This window comes from Cryptomeria japonica, chromosome 2, assembly GCF_030272615.1.
Source record: "Cryptomeria japonica chromosome 2, Sugi_1.0, whole genome shotgun sequence".
In the NCBI taxonomy this organism is placed as follows: domain Eukaryota; kingdom Viridiplantae; phylum Streptophyta; class Pinopsida; order Cupressales; family Cupressaceae; genus Cryptomeria; species Cryptomeria japonica.
The window spans coordinates 435,730,512-435,752,427 of record NC_081406.1 but is presented as its reverse complement, the minus strand read 5'-3'; the positions used below and the strand labels follow the sequence as shown (position 1 = coordinate 435,752,427).

The 21,916-nt window shown below is 36.0% G+C and overlaps 1 protein-coding gene across 2 annotated transcripts in view; it reads right to left on the bottom strand.

The window, feature by feature from the left end:
- The window catches only part of LOC131031580 (exocyst complex component SEC6), a 269,379-nt gene that overhangs the window by 17,731 nt on the left and 229,732 nt on the right, over positions 1 to 21,916 (bottom strand). For both annotated transcript variants that reach the window (XM_057962728.2, XM_057962729.2), the window contains exon 18: positions 11,827 to 11,871. In XM_057962728.2, coding sequence (XP_057818711.2) covers positions 11,827 to 11,871 — 45 coding nt within the window. The remainder of the gene's footprint in view (positions 1 to 11,826; positions 11,872 to 21,916) is intronic.

Below are 21,916 nucleotides of genomic sequence, written 5' to 3'. Positions count from 1 at the left end.
ATTTAAACCAGTCCAGACCATGATTAGATCCCAATCTTGGTCTTGCCTAGGTTTGCCCAAGGTCCTACCTCCTGTTCAAGTGATAACCTACTAGACAGATTGCTTTAACCTTCTTGTCTATGCAGTGCTTGCAGCTCCCATGATTATGTTATTCTAGGAAAGCATAGGCTATCTGCTGATGATGATCTATTTAGTTATTTTGCTTCTAACATCACAAGAGAGGATCAATATGATTAATCAGCAATAATGGTGAAATTTTGTTTATGGGATTCCTATCATAAACTTTTGGTTACAGCGTCTACAAATAAATTGCCAAAAGACTGTACTGCTCTCCTTGACAAATGTCATTTTCATTCGAACCCTAAGGAGTTAGTCATTTCTACTAATAGGGTGTCAAGCACAGTATATCTTTGGATCATGAGCCAAATTGTTATACAGTTATATTAACCATTTCAACTTATCTTTACTGTCTGACAATTGGCATTGAATTATCAATTATCACCATGTTATATCTTTAATTTTGCACATTTCATGCAAATACTAGATTTTGTACAACAAAACCTACTCGTACCTAAGCTAGGCAAAATTAAATCAACGAACTATAGAACCCATCTCAAAACTATACTCAAACCCAAACCAGCAGCAAAGGTTATTTGGATAACTCATACCTCTACATTAGGTGAGCCTATCATTTTTGAGAAACTCACAATGTTGCCACAATCAGTTGTTTGTGATTGTTAAGACCATTGTCTGGCTTATCTAATGACCATAAGCAGCTTGGATGGGCCTAACTCCTGCCGAAACCCCATTTTGATAACTTGGCTCTTCCATACCTAAATGCTACTAGAATTCATATTGAAGTTCCTCCAAATCCTCCTGCTCTCACTTTTTTCTCGCAAAACTATCACAACTCTAGTTGACTGCAATTTACACTCCAAAACCAGCTTTAATCTTCCTCTCCAAGGGCATCCTTCAAGATGAATAAGAAGAAGATACAATGAATCGTTACAAGTTCAACAGATGCATATTACAAGCTTCTTAATTACTATAGGTGATATATCAGCCTTGGATGTTAGGAGCGATTCTAGAGGGAGTGCCTTATTTCCTCTTAGAATCCCCTAGCTTGGTCTCTTGGCCTTAGGTATTCCCTGATCATCCCTATCAAATATTGTACCAGTCCTCCCACAGTGATTAATGATGGCAGCTATGACTCCTCCATTTCAAGCCCAAACAAGGATATTCAACAAGACTTGTCTCCTATCTCTCAAATACTTCTCAATGTATGCTTTTTGGAGATTTTGTTCCCCCTTCTTGGCTATTTGTATTGATTTCTTGACCAAGTGTCAGTGGTACACAACTGTATTGTATTTTTGTTTTTGTTCCACCTTTTGGGCCCTCTAGAATTTTCTCTTTCTGGAACTTTCTATTCCATATTAATGCACTCTCCAGTCCCATTGACCTACTTTTGGTCACCCATGGACATTAATTGAAATTCTTTATTTCTTTCATTCTCTTGAACATTATCTCAACAACTCGGAGCACTTGAACAATGGTAGTAGCATTTGCACATGCTTTTCTTAGAGCCAGCTATGAAAGATCCTTACTATGCAAACTAAAATTTCACTCTTTTTTGCAATTGACTTAGTCATTTGTATACTGTGTGTTTTAATTTATAAATGACAAGCTATGCTAATTAGTATATCGTATGTAAAGTGTTAATCCCTTTCCTTTTTCTCTAGGTTTGTAGATTTTCTTGAATTATCCAAAAAGAAAAGGTTGTAGGCATTAAGTTTCCACAGTCCATAATTATTGTGGTTTGAGCTTCTGGATTTGACTGTTGTCTTTTTCTTATCAATGTTTCGAAACATACTCTATGATTCATCATTAGCTGTGATTATCTTCTTTCGAATGATCCAGATAACTATAAGCGAAAAGCTCATATCTGTAACGCTTGATGCGGTAGTGAGCTGGAGAGAAGAATACGTATGAATTGTAGACCAAAAACCACTTAAATTGTGCTTAGCTTTAGTCTTTTCGCTTTCTTTTGTTTTTTAGTTTCTCTCGTTCATTTTTTGGTTAGGCTCCTGTTTTGTCTGTTTGTAACTTTGTATGTGTACACATACACATATGTATGTGTATGCACAAACCTTTTCTTCTTTTTTCATTTTAAATTTTAATTCTAATTTATTTGGTTTTTAATATTTATTTTATTTATTACCTTTTTGTTCATTTATTCTTCATTCCCTTGTTTTTTCTTTTCTTTAATTTAATTTTAAGAATTTTCTTAGTGTTTTCTTGTATGCTTTCTTGACATTTTGTGGTTTTCTTGTCATTTCTATGTTTGTTTGTTTTTATTTATTTTTCTTAATATTACATAGATTCATTTCATGTTCGTTTGCTTGTTTTGGGTGTATGTATGTATATTATTATTATTTTCTTTTATTAATATTTATTCTTATTATATACCATTTTGACTTTTCATTTTACTTTTTTCATTAGTTTTTATTTGCTTTAACTATTTTATAATTTATTTGTTCTTGTTGAAATTTGTTCTTTAATTTTATTTATTTATACTTTAATTTGCTTCTAATTGTGTTCTTTATTTATTTATTCTTTTAGTATTTTTTTCTTGTTATTGTCCTTTTGAATTTGGTCTTGTCATAATTTTGTATGTTTGTTTGTATCTTTTATTATTTTGTTAATATCCATTAATATTTATTATTTACCCTTTTTTTATGTTTGCTTGTTTGCTTGTATGTAGGTACATTAATATTATTTTACCTTTTAGTTAAATATTCATCCTTATTATTATTTTTTTTCTTTCTTTTTAATTTCACTATTTTTATTATTTTCCTTTTGTTTGTCTTTGCTCCCTTTTTCCTTTTTTCCTTCCCCATCTTCGGTGTTTGTGATGTCTGCACCCTAGTCAATCTCTATGACTGATGGGTTAGCCTATCATTTTTGGACTCTCGTAGGCTAACATTCTGGATAGAGAGTCTCAGTGGCAGTTCCACTTCGTCAGTTCAATCTTGGGTTCAGTTCCAGGGCCTTAGCAGTTGGTGTGTGGGGCTTAGTTGCGGGACTTGCTATTTTTAGTAAGTCAATCTAGCAATTGTGCTATGTTTAGTTAGGGCACCTGGACACATGGGGGTTATTCAGTGTTGACCCCTGCTTCTGACGGTTCGTCAAAAAACTGAATATTGAGGGAGATATTAATATTTTAGAGGTTAAGTTATTTATTTAACTTATGTGCTTATATTATAAAGTCATAAAGTGACTTTATTAATTTAAAAGGCCACTTAACTATTATAAAGTGATTTCTATTAAATCACTTAAATGATTCGGGCACCCAAGTTGAATATAAACTATGCAAAGTTAATTAAATACATTTTAATGTATTTAAAATGCATTTGGGCAAACTTATTGGAAATCATGTCATTTGGTGGTTATAAGGAAATTGGAAGCAATTCAAACTCCATTATTGATTATTTGATGTTGCTTGTTATTTTCTCTGTGGATTGTCTAAGACAAGGGTTTAAGAGGGTTTGCTATTGAAGAACGTTCATTCTTCATGGATCTGTGATTCTGAGGCTATGAAAGATCAGTTGAATTATTGCAAACTGAGAGGGCTTCACACAGAAGTTTTCAGGTGCTTCATTAGAGGTTATTTGTGTTAGTTATTTGCAGATTGGAAATAAGGAGGCAATACAGTTTAGAAGCCTCATTAGCAACATTATTTCAGTTCAATAACCAACAATACATGATTCATTGCTGGCCGTACCAATTTGGTTGGCACGTGGGGCTCCCGAAAAGAGGCGTTTTGCCTGGGAGGCTGGAACGCCTACCCAAAGTGCATTCTGAAAGCACAATTCCCAACGCCTAGTCCTATCAATCTATTCTACCTACTTTTTGGCTCAGAGAAATCATTTCCTAGACTTGTACGTGTTGATTTTCCCAGGTCTTATTGGATGTATTTTAATGTATATATCTGATTCAATCTGATACTTGCATTCTTGGAATTCTATGTGTTCTCAAATTGAATAACATTATACTATATATATTCCTTTGGAGAGGCATGTCCTTGAATGGACATGTCTCTCCTTTAATTATAATAATTTACTCAATATTATAATGTTTCATCAATCAATTATTAATTTAGAATAATATAATAGATTAATATTGAATATTAAATTTTATATGATTAATAAAATATAATAATATAACATAATAATATATTATTATTAATCAACATATATTATATGTATTCTAAATGATCATTCGACTCAAGCTACAAACATTAACACTCCCTCTTAGCTAGGGAGGATGATCAGACAAAATGTGTAATGATCTCCCATGTCAACACTTATGGCCCTCACCATAGATAGACAAAACATAATTAACACTCCCTCTTAGCTAGGTAAGATGTATGTAGACAATATATTCAAGCATCATAATTTAATAGATAGTGATCATTTTAGTCATTCATGAGAATCATACCATCTAATCATTTGGTATGTAGTATCACCTAAACATGTGATCTTGAAGTTCATCACATCAATCTTGTGATTGATAGGATATCACCTAAGCATGTGATATCAGTATTGCCTACATGCAATACTTAAGGATAATCATATGAGAAAGCTTAATTTCTCACCTTATCCTAGTTGTGATAAGTGCACTAACATTTTATACAAATGTTATATCACCTAAATACATGATATGAAGTATCACCTAGACACATGATACAAATGTCCATCACATCAATCTTGTGATGACAAGATATCACCTAAGCATGTGATATCAGTATTGCCTAAACACGCAATACTTAAGGATAATCATATGAGAAAGATTTAAATTCTCATCTTATCCAAGTTGTGGTATGTGCATTAACATTTCATATGAATGTTTTACCACAACACAATCATGGCTTCATCCATGATTCACCAGAGATCAACCATGATAACTGGTTTGGACATTATAAGATCGTCACCTTATAATGTCTCCATACAAGTGTTCGTTATCTTGAGAGATCGTCACCTCTTAGATATGAACCCAGGGGATAAAATCCAAAAATGTCCTGTCATGACAAAGAAGTTTACACATTAAACATGCAAATACAAATTGCAAAGCAAATTACCTTTCTATCATACCTAAACCTTTTCTGAAGTGATCAACTTTCACTCTGAAAGAGGTTTTTGGTCAGAATATCTGTAGTTTGATCTCCAAGGGAAAACCCCCCTACTCGAGGGAGAAGCACCCAGCATAAAATGTCTTTATATATCAAATATGTCTAGCAATAATGCAAGATATGGGCCCAATATATGTTGCTTCACTCCTTGAAGCAAATTTCACAAGAGCAAATCTAATTGGTTTTCTTCAGAGGATCGATCTGCTCTAACTAATATATAAACTGCTCTTCACATAAATTGAATGGATCAGAGAATGAGTTTGCATCTTTTATATATATGAGGGAGGCACCCTTTCACAAGGGGTTGGTCCTCAATGACACCATTTGTCTCTTCACAAGGGTGACCACTACAACATCAACACTCCCTCTTAGCTAGGGAGGAATCCTTGTTAATAATATAGTCATGAAATAACATCCACCATGGCTACTCCTAGAGAGTGGAACACGATTCATCATGGTACTCAACATGATGATATCCATCATGGCTACTCCCATGTATGAGAATGCATATGAAGTATGAACACGAGTGCCCATCACAGAGTTGCTCAACGTGATGTTTTCATCTCATCATGACATTCACCATGACTACTCCCAAAGGGTGGAACAGGGGCCTTCACCTCAAACTTCTCCCTCACAGAGAAGAGTGTATTAACAAGGGCTTGCTCCTCAAACTTATCTCTCACAGAGAAGAATGCATTAAGCCTATTTTCATGATGGTGTGGCTCCCTCTGATATCAACCTTCTGACCTCCTTGTCTAAGGTTGCTTCTAATGAAATGTTAGACTCCCTCTTAATCTGATATCAACCATCTGACCTCCTTGTCTAAGGTTACTTCTGATGAAATATTAGACTCCCTCTGAATCTGATATCAACCATCTGACCTCCTTGTCTAAGGTTACTTCTGATGAAATATTAGACTCCCTCTGAACCTGATATCAACCATCTGATCTCCTTGTCTAAGGTTGCTTCTGATGAAATGTTAGACTCCCTTTGAATCTGATATCAACCATCTGACCTCCTTGTCTAAGATTACTTTTGATGAAATATTAGACTCCCTCTGAATTTGATATCAACCATTTGACCTCCTTGTCTAAGGTTACTTCTGATGAAATATTAGACTCCCTCTGAATCTGATATCAACCATCAGACCTCCTTGTCTAAGGTTACTTCTGATGAAATATTAGACTCCCTCTGAATCTGATATCAACCATAATTCCGTTTATAAGCATCAATTTATTTCTCCCTTTAATTCAATTTTATTGTGCTTTCGTCCTGAAGGTATGTCAGAGAGAGATTACAAATAGCTCATAAACTAAATTATCTCGAACAAAAATACCAATGATAGAAGCATACAAGATTTTACAAGCCAATATTATAGCATAAATTACAAACTCAATAATTCATGTGCCTTAATAAAACATGGAATACTTATCTTAAGTTTAAAACATTTCCTTTCATAAGGTGAGCCCATATAAGAAATATCACGCATGAATCATCTCTCATCATAATTCCCTTTGAATGATGTAGAACATTTTCATAATTTTGATCAACACTTTCATTATGATCTGCCACACACAGTCGTTAATAACTTTTGCAATTTACCAAATTTATCCAATCTCTTCGGTGAGATGTTAGCAAATCTAATTACAAACATTTCCTCCAAGTTATAGCTAGATCCAACGGTTAAAACAGAAGTTATGACATTTTCCCCAAAACTGCTAACCCTAGGTAGGGTTTCAAGTGACCTGCACCAAAGTTGTCATATCTTGCACAAAACTGAATCAAATTTAATGAGATAAACATATTTGAAAACTAGAAACACAGATCTTTCCATCCATATATTATAGTCCTCATTTTGAGGCCAACCAAGGGCCGTGCAATGGCATATTTCAGACTGAAAATTCTAAAAAAAAACTGAATTCTCCAACCCTCTCCAACCTCCAAATTAAACTTCACAGGCCTGAGCTCTGATACCATGTTGATTTTCCCAAGTCTTATTGGATGTATTTTAATGTATATATCTGATTCAATCTGATACTTGCATTCTTGGAATTCTATGTGTTCTCAAATTGAATAACATTATACTATATATATTCCTTTGGAGAGGCATGTCCTTGAACGGACATGTCTCTCCTTTAATTATAATAATTTACTCAATATTATAATGTTTCATCAATCAATTATTAATTTAGAATAATATAATAGATTAATATTGAATATTAAATTTTATATGATTAATAAAATATAATAATATAACATAATAATATATTATTATTAATCAACATATATTATATGTATTCTAAATGATCATTCGACTCAAGCTACAAACATTAACAGTATGGCCATTTTGGTCAATTTCTCAATTTTGGCTGGCAAACACCAAATTTCTTCATTTAAAATAAGCTAAGGACCCACAGCTATGCAATTAGCAGTAGGATTTATTGTATCAGGTATCTTATTCATAATATAGTTGCAGTTGCTCTCAATTTTAGTTCTATTTGATTTTATGTGCAATTCTTGCTTGGCACGTGTTATTTTATGCTTTAAATTTGTTCAAAAACCTTGAAAATCCAAAAACACAACAGCAATAGTATTTCGGGAGAGTTAGAACCAGCAGGGTTCTTACAGTGCCCTTCTCTCGATTCTTCTCCCCTACACTATTTAAGTGGTCTTTAGTCTGCAATTCACAAATTCTCTTCTCTAGCTCACTATCCAGATGATGAATCCTAGAGTATGATTCAAAATGTTGATAATAAAAAGATACACATAGTAAAATCCAGAAGCTCAAACCACAAAAAAAAGGTTTCCTACTCTCAGTCACAAGTGCAAGACCCCAACAAACTGGCCTCAATCATAAAAGTCATGAGGAGCATCCTCTTCCATTTGTGCTTGTTGTTTTCTTTGTTCCCCTTCTTCATAAATCAGAAGCACATACTTCAGGTTCTTCCACCTACATTGTATAGAGGGCAAGGAAGCCCCTCCTCCCCACAATCTCCCCATTCCTTCTGTCTCTCATCCCCCATTGCCCCATTTTTTCAATATTCGAGTAGTCCTTGGTTTATCCTTGAAAAGGGGATGTACACTATTTAAGAAGCAAAGAGGGATGCCCTTGCATCCATAAGAGGACCAAGGAGATTTTGCGCTGCCTTCTGGCATAGGTCATCATATGAGTAAATAACGAAAAAAAATCCCAAGGTTCCATGACCTCAAAAATAAGATGTTTGGGAAAAGAAGAAAGAGACCCTTGAGTTATGACACGCTCCATAAAATCCAGCTTCAGCATGTTACTCACTGCCAAGATTGCATGTACCGCTGGCATTCATACAGAATAGGAAAACTACTTTGGCAACAAAAATGTCCTATATGATTCTGCTGAACAGTCAATCTGACAATTTCAAAGTTTTCTTGCAAGCATTATCAGATATAAATATCTTTCAATGTAAGAACACCTCATAATTATTTTTTGGATCCTTACCAATGAAACCATAACATGAACCAAGCAACTGAATACGCAAATAGAGGTATTTCTGTTGTTATAAGTCTGATATGATTTCCGACATGTCTCTTTTCAGCTGCTACAAGTTTGTTGTGAATATTCATTTCACAAGGTTTGCAAACATTGAACAATAACATGACTTGCAAAGGAACTCACTGCTAGTAGTGGTCTGATTTTAAAAAATGATGAATATATGACTGCTGTTACATTGTTTTTGGCAACTAATCATTCAGAACAATAGCAACAATACATGACAATAGATCACCAAAGTAACCCAGCAATAAATACCTCTAGGAAAGAGACAACGATGACTGCGACAGGATTAAAAGTGACCTATTTAAACACTAATATTGACTAAACAGTACCCAGCAGCAAGGAAACTTCTGTTTGACACCTCCCAATATGAGTAAGTCCTCACTCTTGATTGCTAATTAACACCAAATTTGCCCAGCATATTCCAAAAGCCACCAAACCCCAAAACAAGACAGATTTCAGACTTGTGACATCATTTCAGTCCTAACCCTGCTTTTTACAGTTGCAAATACACACCCAAACTCCTCAAAGCTACCCTCCTTTGATCGATTACACTGAAATTGGCCTCCAATAATGAACAACAACCTCAGGTTGGGTGTCAATAGAGAGCAATGAACGTCTGAAACCCCACCTCAATGCTACTACAAGCCTGCTATAAAAATCTGAAAATGGACTATTAAAGCCCCCGACAGTAAGGAAAAACCTTCATAGCAGTCACCAATCATGCATACAAGTCTCCTCTGGTCCCGGGCTAACACCGAACCTCAAGACCATTCCAGAAAGCATTCAACAGCCTCCAGACCTCAGTAAAAGACATCACAGTAAGTCTGAAAGCTGTTTCAGTCATACCAGCACTACCTAGAATCATTCAATAATTTTCAGTCCTCATTTGTGCCAAAAAGCAAGGGTACACCCTGTATATGAAGAGATACGACCAGGCCCTAGAAAGCTCTGCAAAATCCACAAGCAACACCAGAAAACACCAAAGATCTCATGCTAATAATCACCCAAAAACTCACAATCTACCTTAAAAACCTTCATTTCCTGAAACCCTAAATCACTAAAACTCCATGAAATCCAATGTATTTCTTCAGTGAAAATACCAGACCAGCTAGGGTGGGTCTCTCACCACTGAAACCAACAAGATTGAAGAGGGTTTTCATCCTCAACAACACCTAGAAGAACTCCTCTGTACATTCCAACATCTCCTTAAGTGTGCAAACTTTGAATTATCCAAATGAGAGCCTCGATCCTCCTTTTATAACCTTTTTTTAAGGAAATAAATATTTATTTTCTTTTTCTGCTTCTTTTTTGAAAAAAAAACATTTTTTACTTTTTTCATTACTTTTTCAAAAAAGAACTTTTTGTTTTTTTCACTACTTTTCAAAAAAAATGTGTTTTTTAATTTTTCATTGCTCTTTTCGAAAAAAGAGCTGTTTGCTTTCTATTGTTTTTTTCAAAATACCAATTCCTCCACTCAAAAGTACCTCTTGAAATATTAAAAATATTTCTTGTGCAAAGGCCCCCAATTTATCTCTCCTAAGAATCCACTTGAGGGACATTCACTTTTTTTATAATAATTATATTTAAACACTTAAGTGAATAATATAACGTCACTTTATAACGTAAGTACAAATATTAAAATTATATCAATCACCTTACAAAAAGCTTTCCAAGACCCTAGAAATGGAAACCACTTGTACTAAAGTGGAATTGAAGCTGAAGAAAGATGACTAGTGCCACAAATATAGCTTACTTAAAATAGTACTACTGTCGAAACCTATGGAAACTGAAAAACTGAGCTCTCCAAGGAAACATGAGTCCCCTAAACACCACCAAATAGACTACAGAAACCCAGGAATAGGCTAACAGGAAGCAAAGCAAACTAGGTGCAAAAAGAAAACATTACATTCAACCCTATGCAATGAAAAAGAAACCATCTTAATGTATTACACAAGGATGAAAATATCTGCAAAAAATAGCCCAAATCGCGATATATCAGGAGTCAAATAGGCAGCCGATTTAATCGGTGATAAAATCGCAGTTTTTTAGCAGTAAAAATCGGGATTTTTTTGGTTAAATCGCGAGTTCGAAATAAAATATCGTGCCCTCTAAAATCGACACAAACCCTAAAAGTAAAAGCCAAATGAAATAAAACATAACACGAGAAAAAAAAAGGTTATTTCGCTCCATTGACGGCCAACAATGCCCTACGCGACGCTGCATCTTCCAACCTGCGGCTCTGCTCCCTCGCCCGATGCCTGACGCCATTTTTATAAATAAATAATTTTTTTAAAAACATTTATAAATATATTTATTTCAACATATATAAATCAAAGATATATATGTATTTAAGTTATATATGAAAATAATCAAAGATATATATGTATTTAAGTTTATATACGAAAATAATGAAATATATAACAGTATAAATTAAAACTGTTTAAACTTTATATATAAAAAAAATGAAATATGAAAATTAAAATTGTTATAAATTACATATATATTTCAATTTAATAACAGTAATAAATTACTGTGCTTTTTTAGAATATTTTAAGAAATTATATATTTTCAATTGTTCGATAATTTTGCCGATTTTTTCCCGATTCCTGATTTTTTAAAAATTTTCGGCCAAAAGATTTATTGCCGATTAAGATTTTTACATCTTTGGTATTACATGTGTTACCCAGATAGCTTACACCTGCACAATTTGTCTTCCACACAAGTATCCATAATTTAAATAGAAATCCCCAAGTAAACAGCTAATATCCAACATTTCTAGATTCTGTAAACAATTTTGTAGTTTCCAATATGTTCTTTATCTGATAAGTACAGCACTAGTTCACATATTAATAATTTAGAAGTGGCAATCTCCCACTCTTTCATTAACATTATCAATCATCACAAGAGCTTGATTTCATGCCAGAAACACCTTTTGTGTTATATTTGGTATCAACATAGTTCACTTCTTGATTTCTGTCTGATCATTTCCTGAATCCAACAAGTGCTGATTGAATTGTATGCTTAATATGCAAGATTCCTTATAATTACTTTTCTAATATGATTTAATCAACATATGCAATGAAAATAAGATTTACTCAATGCTCACCTTTGCAACCTCAAGAAAACCTTTGCAGGTATCTTCAAAATTAACCTGCAGCATGAGACTGCAAAATAAGGTACTATAGAAAAACAAATCTTCCTTTCCCTGTCTTTTTCTCAGCTTAAATTAAAAACAATGAGGAATAGAAAACCACTATAGAAGACAATAAAGATCTTACAAAATTTCAACTTTATGCTACAAAATTTGCATACTATTAATAACAATATCATTAAAAATGGAGATGCCTGTTCCCATTAGTCTACTTGCATTTGCTATCATAAACTTTGATACAAATTGGGCATTCTATATAAAAGATGCGACCGCATTGTTTACCTAAAGTAAGTAAAAACCAAAAAAGTATCCCAATGTGCATGAACTCGCAAGCAAAATGAGATTTTTCAACAGCAAACTCTGTACAGTTTTTTATATGAGATTAAAACCAGAAGAAACACAACTTACCGTAATCCTTGTTAATATAAAAGAGGGTTTGACACAAACTCTGCCCCAGATTAATGCAAGTCTCTAAATGACAATTTAACTTACTCCCTTGAAAATCATACTAATGCTTCAGCTTAGAAGTCCCCAAAGCTGGAAGTAAATCTAATTGTTTAATTGGAAAAAAAAAACTAAACCCTGATTGTGCATTGACAAAACAGCTTTAAAATATTACATAAACTGTAGGAGCATAAGAGTATGCCATTCAAATGTATCCAAACAATTGTAGGGATCAAGAAACGACTTGATTAACATGTGCTACATATGTTCATAATAAATGCTTTAAGAAATTAAAAACCAATGAGATATGGATTGTGCTACATGTTCAAAATAAATGACAATCAGAGAGGAAAGAATGTTGCACATATTTTCTTGGAAAACCAAAACAATGAGATCTAAGCTACCATGGATACTATCTACCCCTTTCTTTGTTGGAGTAAATATGGTTTTACCTATTTACTTAGGCTAAAGTTACTTAGGGCCGACGTTACACTTATTAGTTGAACATTACTTAATAATGTTCATAGTGCATTTAATAATTGTTGTTAATAGTTGAGCAGCTGTTGTATCTTCCTAATCAAACCTTCACTTTATAAGTAAGGCATATGTACATTATTTTACATCTAATCCCAATACAATTCACATTATTGGTGAAATAGTTTATTCCTTCTCTCATTCGTGAAGGTTATATTGCAGTTTGTTGATCCTGGCTTTGGACTTTTACTCTAACATGGTATCAGAGTCGACTATCTGCATCTCCTGCCATTGAGAGTTTTCACCAATTTTGTTGAGGTCGAACTCCAAGTGATTTTGATTTGCAGTTGGAAGCACTCATTATTTGGCACTTCGAATTAATTGCAGATCTCATATTTTTTAACTGGTAATTTTACGATTACAATTTTGTGCAATAACTGCCATTACCATTTAGCACATATCGTATATTTTGTAGGCAACCCATCGGCATTTAGTCCAGCCCATAGCATTTGAGGGTTCATTGTGTGTTGAGAGGCAAATTTTGCATTCTTTCTTGCTTGGTGGCTTCATTGCTTGATTGGTGTTTCCAGTATTGCTTTGCAGGTTTATTGTATGGGCAGGAGATCCATATTCTTTGTTGGCTTTTTCAATTCATAGTTTGCATGCCAGTATTCATTGTTCTTGCATCAGCTTTGATCCAAATTACTTTTGTTCCAAGTTAGTCTTGAACGAAAGCCCAACGTCTTGTACCCCGTTTGCAGGCTGTCCTTCCTTTGCACTAGGGGTTTGTTAATAGTGTAGAGAGCTCCATTTGGTGCGAAGGGTTTTGTCCTACATTCCACCTGTCATTTTTCTTTAGAGGAGAACGATGGACCTGGACACATTTCATTAGCTATCCTTCCTCGCTATGGATTCATGACTTCATTGGATCAAGATAGGTGACCACATGTCACAGGCTGTCTTGGATTTATTCTGACTTTTGCTAGATCAAGTTCCTAATTGCCTACTGAGGAGCACACAAGCAATACTGAGGGGGGGGGGAAGTGAATCAGTATTGCAAATTTTTAAAAACTTTTGACAACATAGAATCAAATAAAAGAAACTAAGAGAATAAGCATAAAGACATAACACCATATATCTCGTGGAAAACCCTTTCGGGTAAAAAACCATGACATCAAAAATCTTTTATAAACTTCAAATGGGCACCAACCCAAATTACAAATCAAAAGAGAGCTCCAACTCTCCTCACAGCACTGATTGCGAACAGAAGAGGCTCCAACCCCTAAACAAGAGACAACACCAACTCTGAAAAGACAGTCAAAGTAAGAACTCAAGCACCCAAAAATTACACTTTGGACTGATTCCAAAGTTACAAAGATTTTATGCTGAATAGAATATTTCAATTGAATGAATTTTAAAACCAGACCACCCTTTACACTCAGCAACCCTTTATAGACCCAGAAGCACCTCATTCACTCTGCAAATCATATGCACTTAACTGTTCATTTTGTTTTTTAAATTGTCTACTCAAGAATCCGTCACTTATGGAGAAAAAGGAATTTCGAACAGCTCTTCATTCCTTATTGAATCAACCAAAAACAAAAAACTCTTGAGTCCATATTTTATCTCAACCAAAAACTTTTCAATGTGCAAACACACACAGCTCAATCAAAACATTAAATTTTCTGATTCGTGGCGGCTACAACACTTGTGCTCTCACAGCAATTCTTCACTTGAAGGAACATACTGTCTGAAATTGACTATACACCTATTTCAAAAACGACACTTCCACACTTTTTCACCTCAAAACCCACAGTGAAACTTGGAGAAAAAACTCCACACCAAAATTTATGCACAATATGCATCTGAAAACGTAGAGAAGAGGCATGTAACGCTCAGTCCACCTTTTTGAAAAAAACACGATCCTTCTACATCAACCCACATAGAAAAATTTTCTGACAAGGAAATTAAATTTCAATCACCATGAACAATCTGAGAGTCTTCCGCCAAAAATATAGACTCTGCACTCAAATAAACTCCACGGTCATTCCTTTCACCTAAAAAAACGATACTCAAATAGTTCGAGTATTAAAAAATGAGTATCCTTTTTTAAAGTAATGCCTCAGAAGAAATCGCCTCATGCCACAATTTTTTAATTCATGTTCATATCTCAAGAGGAAACACGATATTCACTTTTCAGAGGAAGGTATTACGCAAGTAATTGGTAAAAAATTGAATGTATATTAACAATGAGCAAACGCTCAATAAATAGGATTACAAAGAATTACAAGAGGGCAAGTTTCTAAAAAGAAACTGCCAATAAGATCGAGCAAGATCTTATTAAGATATTTACACTAAGTTTACAATATTGAGCATTAATAATAAAATAATAAAGTATTATTCTAATACCCTCCCTTAATGCTCAATCTATCAACTACACCAATAGACCCCCTGAATTTTACAAACTTATCTGGACTGAGGGTTTGGTGAAAATATCTGCTAGCTACTCTGAGGTAGGAACATACAGCACCTGAATGGATCCATCTTCAACCAACTACCGAATATAGTGACAATGAAGTTCTATATGTTTGGTTCTTTCATGGAAGACTGGATTCTTGGCAAGTTTGAGAACTCCCTGATTGTCCAAACACAAGGGAGTCGGACCTGCTTGAGATATTTGAATATCTCCAAGCATCCGGCGAAGCCAAACTGTCTCACAAGCTGCCTTAACAACTCCTCTATACTCTGCTTCTATCGAAGAGAGAGCCACTACCTGTTGCTTCTTACTAGTCCAGGTGACTGCACCAGAGCCCAAATTGAACACATATCCAGAGGTTGATTTCCTGTCATCAACTGAACCTGCCCAATCTAAATCTGTGAACCCACTGAGTCTAGGATCATCACTCCTAGTGTAAAGAAGTCCATAATCCGAGGTGCCTTTCACATAGCACAGGACACGCTTCGCTGCTACCCAATGATCAGCCCTGGGGGCCATCATGAAGCGTGAGATGTAGCTCACTACAAAACTGAGGTCAGGTCTAGTGGCAGTGAGATAGATGAGACTGCCCACTAGTTGCCTGAATTGTGATTCATCTACAAGAGGAGAATCAGACTTGGCTGACAATTTCAGACCAGTCTCCATAGGTGTGGAAGCAGGTTTGCAATCCTGCATTTGAAACCTGTCAAGCAAGCTTCTGGCATACTTAGACTGAGAAAGGAAGATGCTGCTATCAGTCTGCCAAACCTCAACACCCAAACAATAATGAAGAAGTCCTAAATCTGTCATATCAAAAGTGTTGCACAAATCCCGTTTGATTTTTGAAATCAAATGTGCTGAATTCCCAGTAATGATCAAGTCATCCACATAGACAACAAGAAAGAGAATATCATTACCAAAGTGTTTGATATACAGATTACTGTCTGAAGGACTACGCTAAAAGCCATGAGCAACCAAGTACTAATCAATTTTTATGTACCATGCTCGAGGAGCCTGTTTAAGTCCATAGAGTGCTTTCCGAAGTCTACACACTTGCGGTTTTGAACCAGCAACCTTGAAACCAGGAGGTTGTGTCATGTAGACTTCTTCCTGCAATTCACCATTGAGGAAGGCACTCTTCACGTTCATCTGATGGACTTTCCAACCATACTGAGCTGCAATGGCGAGAAGAAGACGAATAGTACTCATCTTGGCAGTAGGAGCAAAAGTCTCCTCATAGTCAATGCCTTCTCGCTGTGTGAATCCTCGAGCAACTAATCTGGCCTTATATTTATCTAAGGTACCATCTGCATGATACTTGACCTTATATACCCATTTACAGCTAATGGGTTTCTTCCCTGGAGGAAGATTTGAAAGAACCCAGGTGTGATTCTTTTGAAGACTTTGGAACTCAGCATCCATTGCCTGTTCCCACTCTGGAATCCCTTTGGCCTCTGCATATGTTTGAGGCTCATAGATACTGTGGATGTTAGCCATAAGAGCAAAATTAACTGTGTTTTGCTGTTTGCCCTTATTTCTGGAAGCTCTACCCTCAATGAGCTCATCAGGACGAAGAGCACTGATGGTCTTAGCCCACCATTTAGGCCGAAGAGTAGATGTGCCAACATCAAGAGCAGGAGGAATAACTGGAAGAGGAAGCGGATCAGGATCAGGAGGAAGATGAGCATCTTCCGGAGGAAACTCAAGTAGTGCAGCATCAAATACAAAATCTGCATCATCCCTCCCATTAGGTGAACCGAATGGAAGACAAATACCTAAGTCAGAAGCCTTCAAAGGCTGATCCTCAGAATGCTGCTGAGACGAGGAAAGCTGAAATGGGCCTCGTTCTTCATCAAAGACAACATCACGACTGAAGATAAGACGATCAGAGTCTACATCAATCAGTCGGTAAGCCTTATGGTTGTCACTGTACCCTATAAAAATGAGCTTTTGACTCTTGGAATCCAACTTAGTCAGGAATCCACACATAAGCTAAAGAGCCAAAAACTTTCAAATGGCTGATCCTAGGTTTACGACCAGAACATGCTTCCTCGGGAGTCTTATTTTTAGCAGCATGAGTGGGTGACCTAATAAGAAGATAGACTGTTGTGAACACTACTTCTGCCCAATATTTCTTAGGAATGTTTCTATGTTCCATCATAGATCTAGCCATTTCTGTAATGGTGCGGATACAACGTTCTAGAACGCCATTTTGCTGAGGGGTGTATGGTGTGGTTAACTGACGTTTTGTGCCATGTGTATCACAGAAAGTAGAGAAAGGAGAAGAACAAAACTCTCCCCATTATCAGACCTAAGAGTAATAATAGAAGAACTAGACTCTTTTTCTACTAAGGCCTTAAATTTTTGAAATACAGTAAACACATCTAATTTGTACTTAAGGAAATACACCCACATTTTACGACTGAAATCATCAACAAAAAGCAAGAAATACCTGCACCCAGTAACAAAAGTAGTATTCATGGACCACATACATCAGCGTGGACCAGCTGCAATACCTTAGAGGCTCGCCATGATCACCATCCTTGAACGGTGTCCGGTGCTGCTTCCCAGCCTGGCAAGCTTCACAAACGCGATGATTCTGAGTCTGAATATCAGGTAGACCATGTACTAAGTCTTCCCGAACAAGCTGTGCAAGATAATGAATGTTTAGGTGACCATATCGCTGATGCCAGAGACTGCTGATAGATGAAGATTTAGCTGCGAAGGCATGCTCAAGAGTATCGCCTGTATCCACAAGTCTATATAGACCATGATCCTCAATGCCAACAGCTACAGTAGTGCTAGAAGCACAATCAGCAATCGAGCACTTATGTGTACTGAAAATGACATCCAGCTGAGGAGAATGCTGCATAATCTGACTGACAGAAAGGAGGTTAAGTTCCATACCAGGAACATAGTACACATTGAGGAATATGAGATTCCTCCCTCCAGACTATATTTGAACACTGCCCTTGCCGACATCAGTGTACTCTTCACCACCTCCAAAAATAACTGAATCAGTGTAGGGAGAGAACATAACAAACCAGTCACGCCTGTGAGTGAAATGACAAGAAGCACCAGAATCAATGTACCAGGCAGAAGACTTCACATGATCTGCAGGTCTTTTAGCCATGAAGGCATAAAAGGAAGACTCTTTTTGCTCTGTGTGCTCAACAACATTGGCTTTAGGCTGAGACCCTCCCTGCTTCCGTTGCTCGGAGGCGAATCTGGTACGGCAATCTTTGATCATATGACCAAATTTGTGACAGTAATTGCATTGCACCTTCTTTTTCTTGGAACCATCCTGAGACTGAGAAGAGCCCTTTTGCTGAAAGGACTGGGATGACTGGGATTTGCCTTTATCCTTGTGAAAGGATTTGGCAGCAAAGGCATGTTCTGAGGAGGCTCAAGTAGCACCGCTACCAAACTGTTGTTTCCAACGATCCTGCTGCAGAAGTTTGGTGCATAACTCTAGAAATTTTAGATCAACATTAGTAGAAGTAATGTTGAGAGTCTCTATAAAGTGCTCATACGGTTTTGGTAGATTTTTAAGAGTAATGACTATCATATCCTCTTCCTCCATTTGCCGACCAATAGCTTCGAGCTGATCTCGAATGTCCTTAATCTTTGTAAGATGCTCCTGTAAGGACATGTGTTCATCCATCATAATGGAGAATAGCTGATTCTTCAGAAAAAAGGCTCAACTCTTGTTGGATGTCTCATGCAACTCCTTCAGATGCTTCCAGATTTCTGCAGCTGACTTGCCAGAAGGAATCTGAGGTAGCTGGTCATCTATAACAGAGAGCTTGAGAAGCATAAAAGATTCTCGATTGCAGTCATCAAACTTGTGTTGGTCAGCTCCTGGTGTTTGAAGACGGGACTCCGTGCCCAAAACAAGATTATCCAGGCGGCGATATTCAAAAATAGTCAGCATGCGCTGCTTCCAGGTGTTATAATTTTTCCCATTAAATCGTTGACTACCTTCCAACATCAAGTTGGTCAATGACGCCATCTTGCACGTTTCCCAATGCACAAAAAATGAAAAAATTGAGAAGAGGCACTAGCACGGAATTCAAAAAATTCGAATCCCAATGCAGAAACAGAGGCAGATGCAGGTACAGACTTCAAAAAATGAAGTACGGCCGGCTGGCATGAATTTCAAGGAAAAAATTTCGGTTGAACCAGAAAGAATCTGCTGTCAGAATCTGGATCTGCTAGCCCCAAAATTGAGGCACCCAGAAAATTTTGACGACCCAGTTGAGATCTCGAAAAACCCACTAAGAATCTGCAATCAAAAAAAAAAATTCAACTTGATCTGAAGGGTAAAAACCCTAATCGAAAATGCAGATTTCCGTCCAAAAAATGGCTGAAAAAAATTTGCAGGCAGGAAAAAATCGCGTCAGACAAAAAACGCGGGTTGCTGAAGATGGCGACCAAAGGAAAGGTCGTCACGCAGAGGTCTGAAGACATGAAATACAAGAATAAAGACCGCGAGAGGAGAGAAAGAAAAACACGAAATCCGTCACAACACAACAGGTCGTGCAGACAAAGAAGAATATCGCGATTTTTCAAACACCCTCAATATTCCACACAGATAAAAACTGATTTCCAGAAATCTAAAAAAAAATTCTTTCAAAATTCTTTACTGGAATCAAATCCCCCAAAAAATTTAAAAATCCCGCTCTGATACCATATTACGCAAGTAATTGGTAAAAAATTGAATGTATATTAACAATGAGCAAACGCTCAATAAATAGGATTACAAAGAATTACAAGAGGGCAAGTTTCTAAAAAGAAACTGCCAATAAGATCGAGCAAGATCTCATTAAGATATTTACAATAAGTTTACAATAATGAGCATTAATAATAAAATAATAAATTATTATTCTAATAGAAGGCATCGCTAAAAAAAAACCAACTCGCTAAAAAAAGGCAAACACAAAACTGAAAGAGATTAAATTCAAATTCCCCACGAACTCAGCTGGAAAAAAAATTGACTTCATCATGTCGTCTAAATACAATATGCTCAGCCCACAAAACACAATTCAAAAGAATACTCTTCTAATCTACCCACTCAGCATGCTTAACGACCTGACACAACATGTCGCCAATCCCACAGGTCTACACAAAACGTATGTGAGATTTTAAATTGGGCCTTCCAAAGAACATGTGGTCTGACATGGCATTAAGAATATTCAATCTCATGATATGGCATAAAGATTGATTTATCACCATAGAAAGACAAGTAGCTGACATATGCCAAGTAGGCACACTAGCTGGACAAGCAGGCACACATACTACTCAAGCAAACACACAAGCAGGTCAAGCTGGTCATGCTCCTCAATGACAAAATGTCCAACAATCTCCCCCTTTTTGTCATTGATGGCAACACCATCTCCATCTGTAACCAAAAGAATAATACTACTCCCCCTTTGACATCAATGACTAATACAAGTTCATAAACAAAACTGCAATTTACTGAATACAATGAATACTCCCCCTAAGTAATACAACCCTTCAATGATGGAGTGATACCACTCCTAACTGTTGTCTTAACCTTTCAAAAGTATCTCTAGGCAAGGGCTTAGTAAAAACATCTACAAACTGATCCTTAGTATAAACATATTCAAGCTTTACCTATTGATCACTGACTTGTTCACGCAAGAAATGATAATTGATCGGAATGTGCTTAGTTCTAGAGTGCAAAATAGGATTTTCCGATATGCTAATAGCACTCGTGTTATCACTATTGTCCTAATTTTTAAACTTGCACAAGTTGGGACAACCCCATAGATTTTTTCTTAAAATATGAGATTTTAAGGCTCTAGACACGTTTTCCAAGGCATTTTTCCATCACTTAGGAATCCATTGATGAATACAAGTCCTTCACCTCTGTTTTTGTCAATTTTCATTGTCTTCAAGTTGGGTTTTTCTTCAATTTTGGGTTTCAGAGCAGTCATTGCAAGTAGGAGATTTTAATACAAAATTACAAGATTTTAAGGTTCTAAGGCACGCTTTTCAAGGTGGAAAGTCTACGTTTCTTGATGATAAATCTATCACGAATTTATCTCCCATCTCTATAAAACTTTTGGTTACTTTTGGCCTTAATTTTGACCATTTTCTGTGCAATTTCAGGTTTCAGAGCAGTCATTGCAAGTTGTAGAACTTTTAAATGTCATTGCAAGTAAAGTCACTACAAGTAGGAACTTTTTGATGCAATTACATGTTTTAAATTTCACTTTATGTTTCTTTTTTCACTTTAAGTGTTTGTAGGAACTTTTTGAGGTGAATGAAACTGTTTGAAATTACCAGTCTTTTCAACTTGTAAAGTGTCCTTCAAAACCCGAAATTGGCCTTTAAGTCATTTTTTTTCAAACTTGTGAAGTGATTTTAAAAGCTCCCATTACAAGCTATTTTCAAAACGCAACTTGCAATGAACCAAAAATAACCCGATTTGCTTCAAGTAAAGCATTACAAGACATTTTCAACTTGTAATGGGTCATGAAAAACCCGAAATGCTTGCAATGAGGAATTACAAGTCTTTTCAACTTGTAATGAGTCTCCCCAAACCCAATTAGTTTTGCAAGTGTTTTTTGTGGATTTTTAACTTGCTCTTGCTCATATATACCCTGATTGGAGAGATTTTTGGCA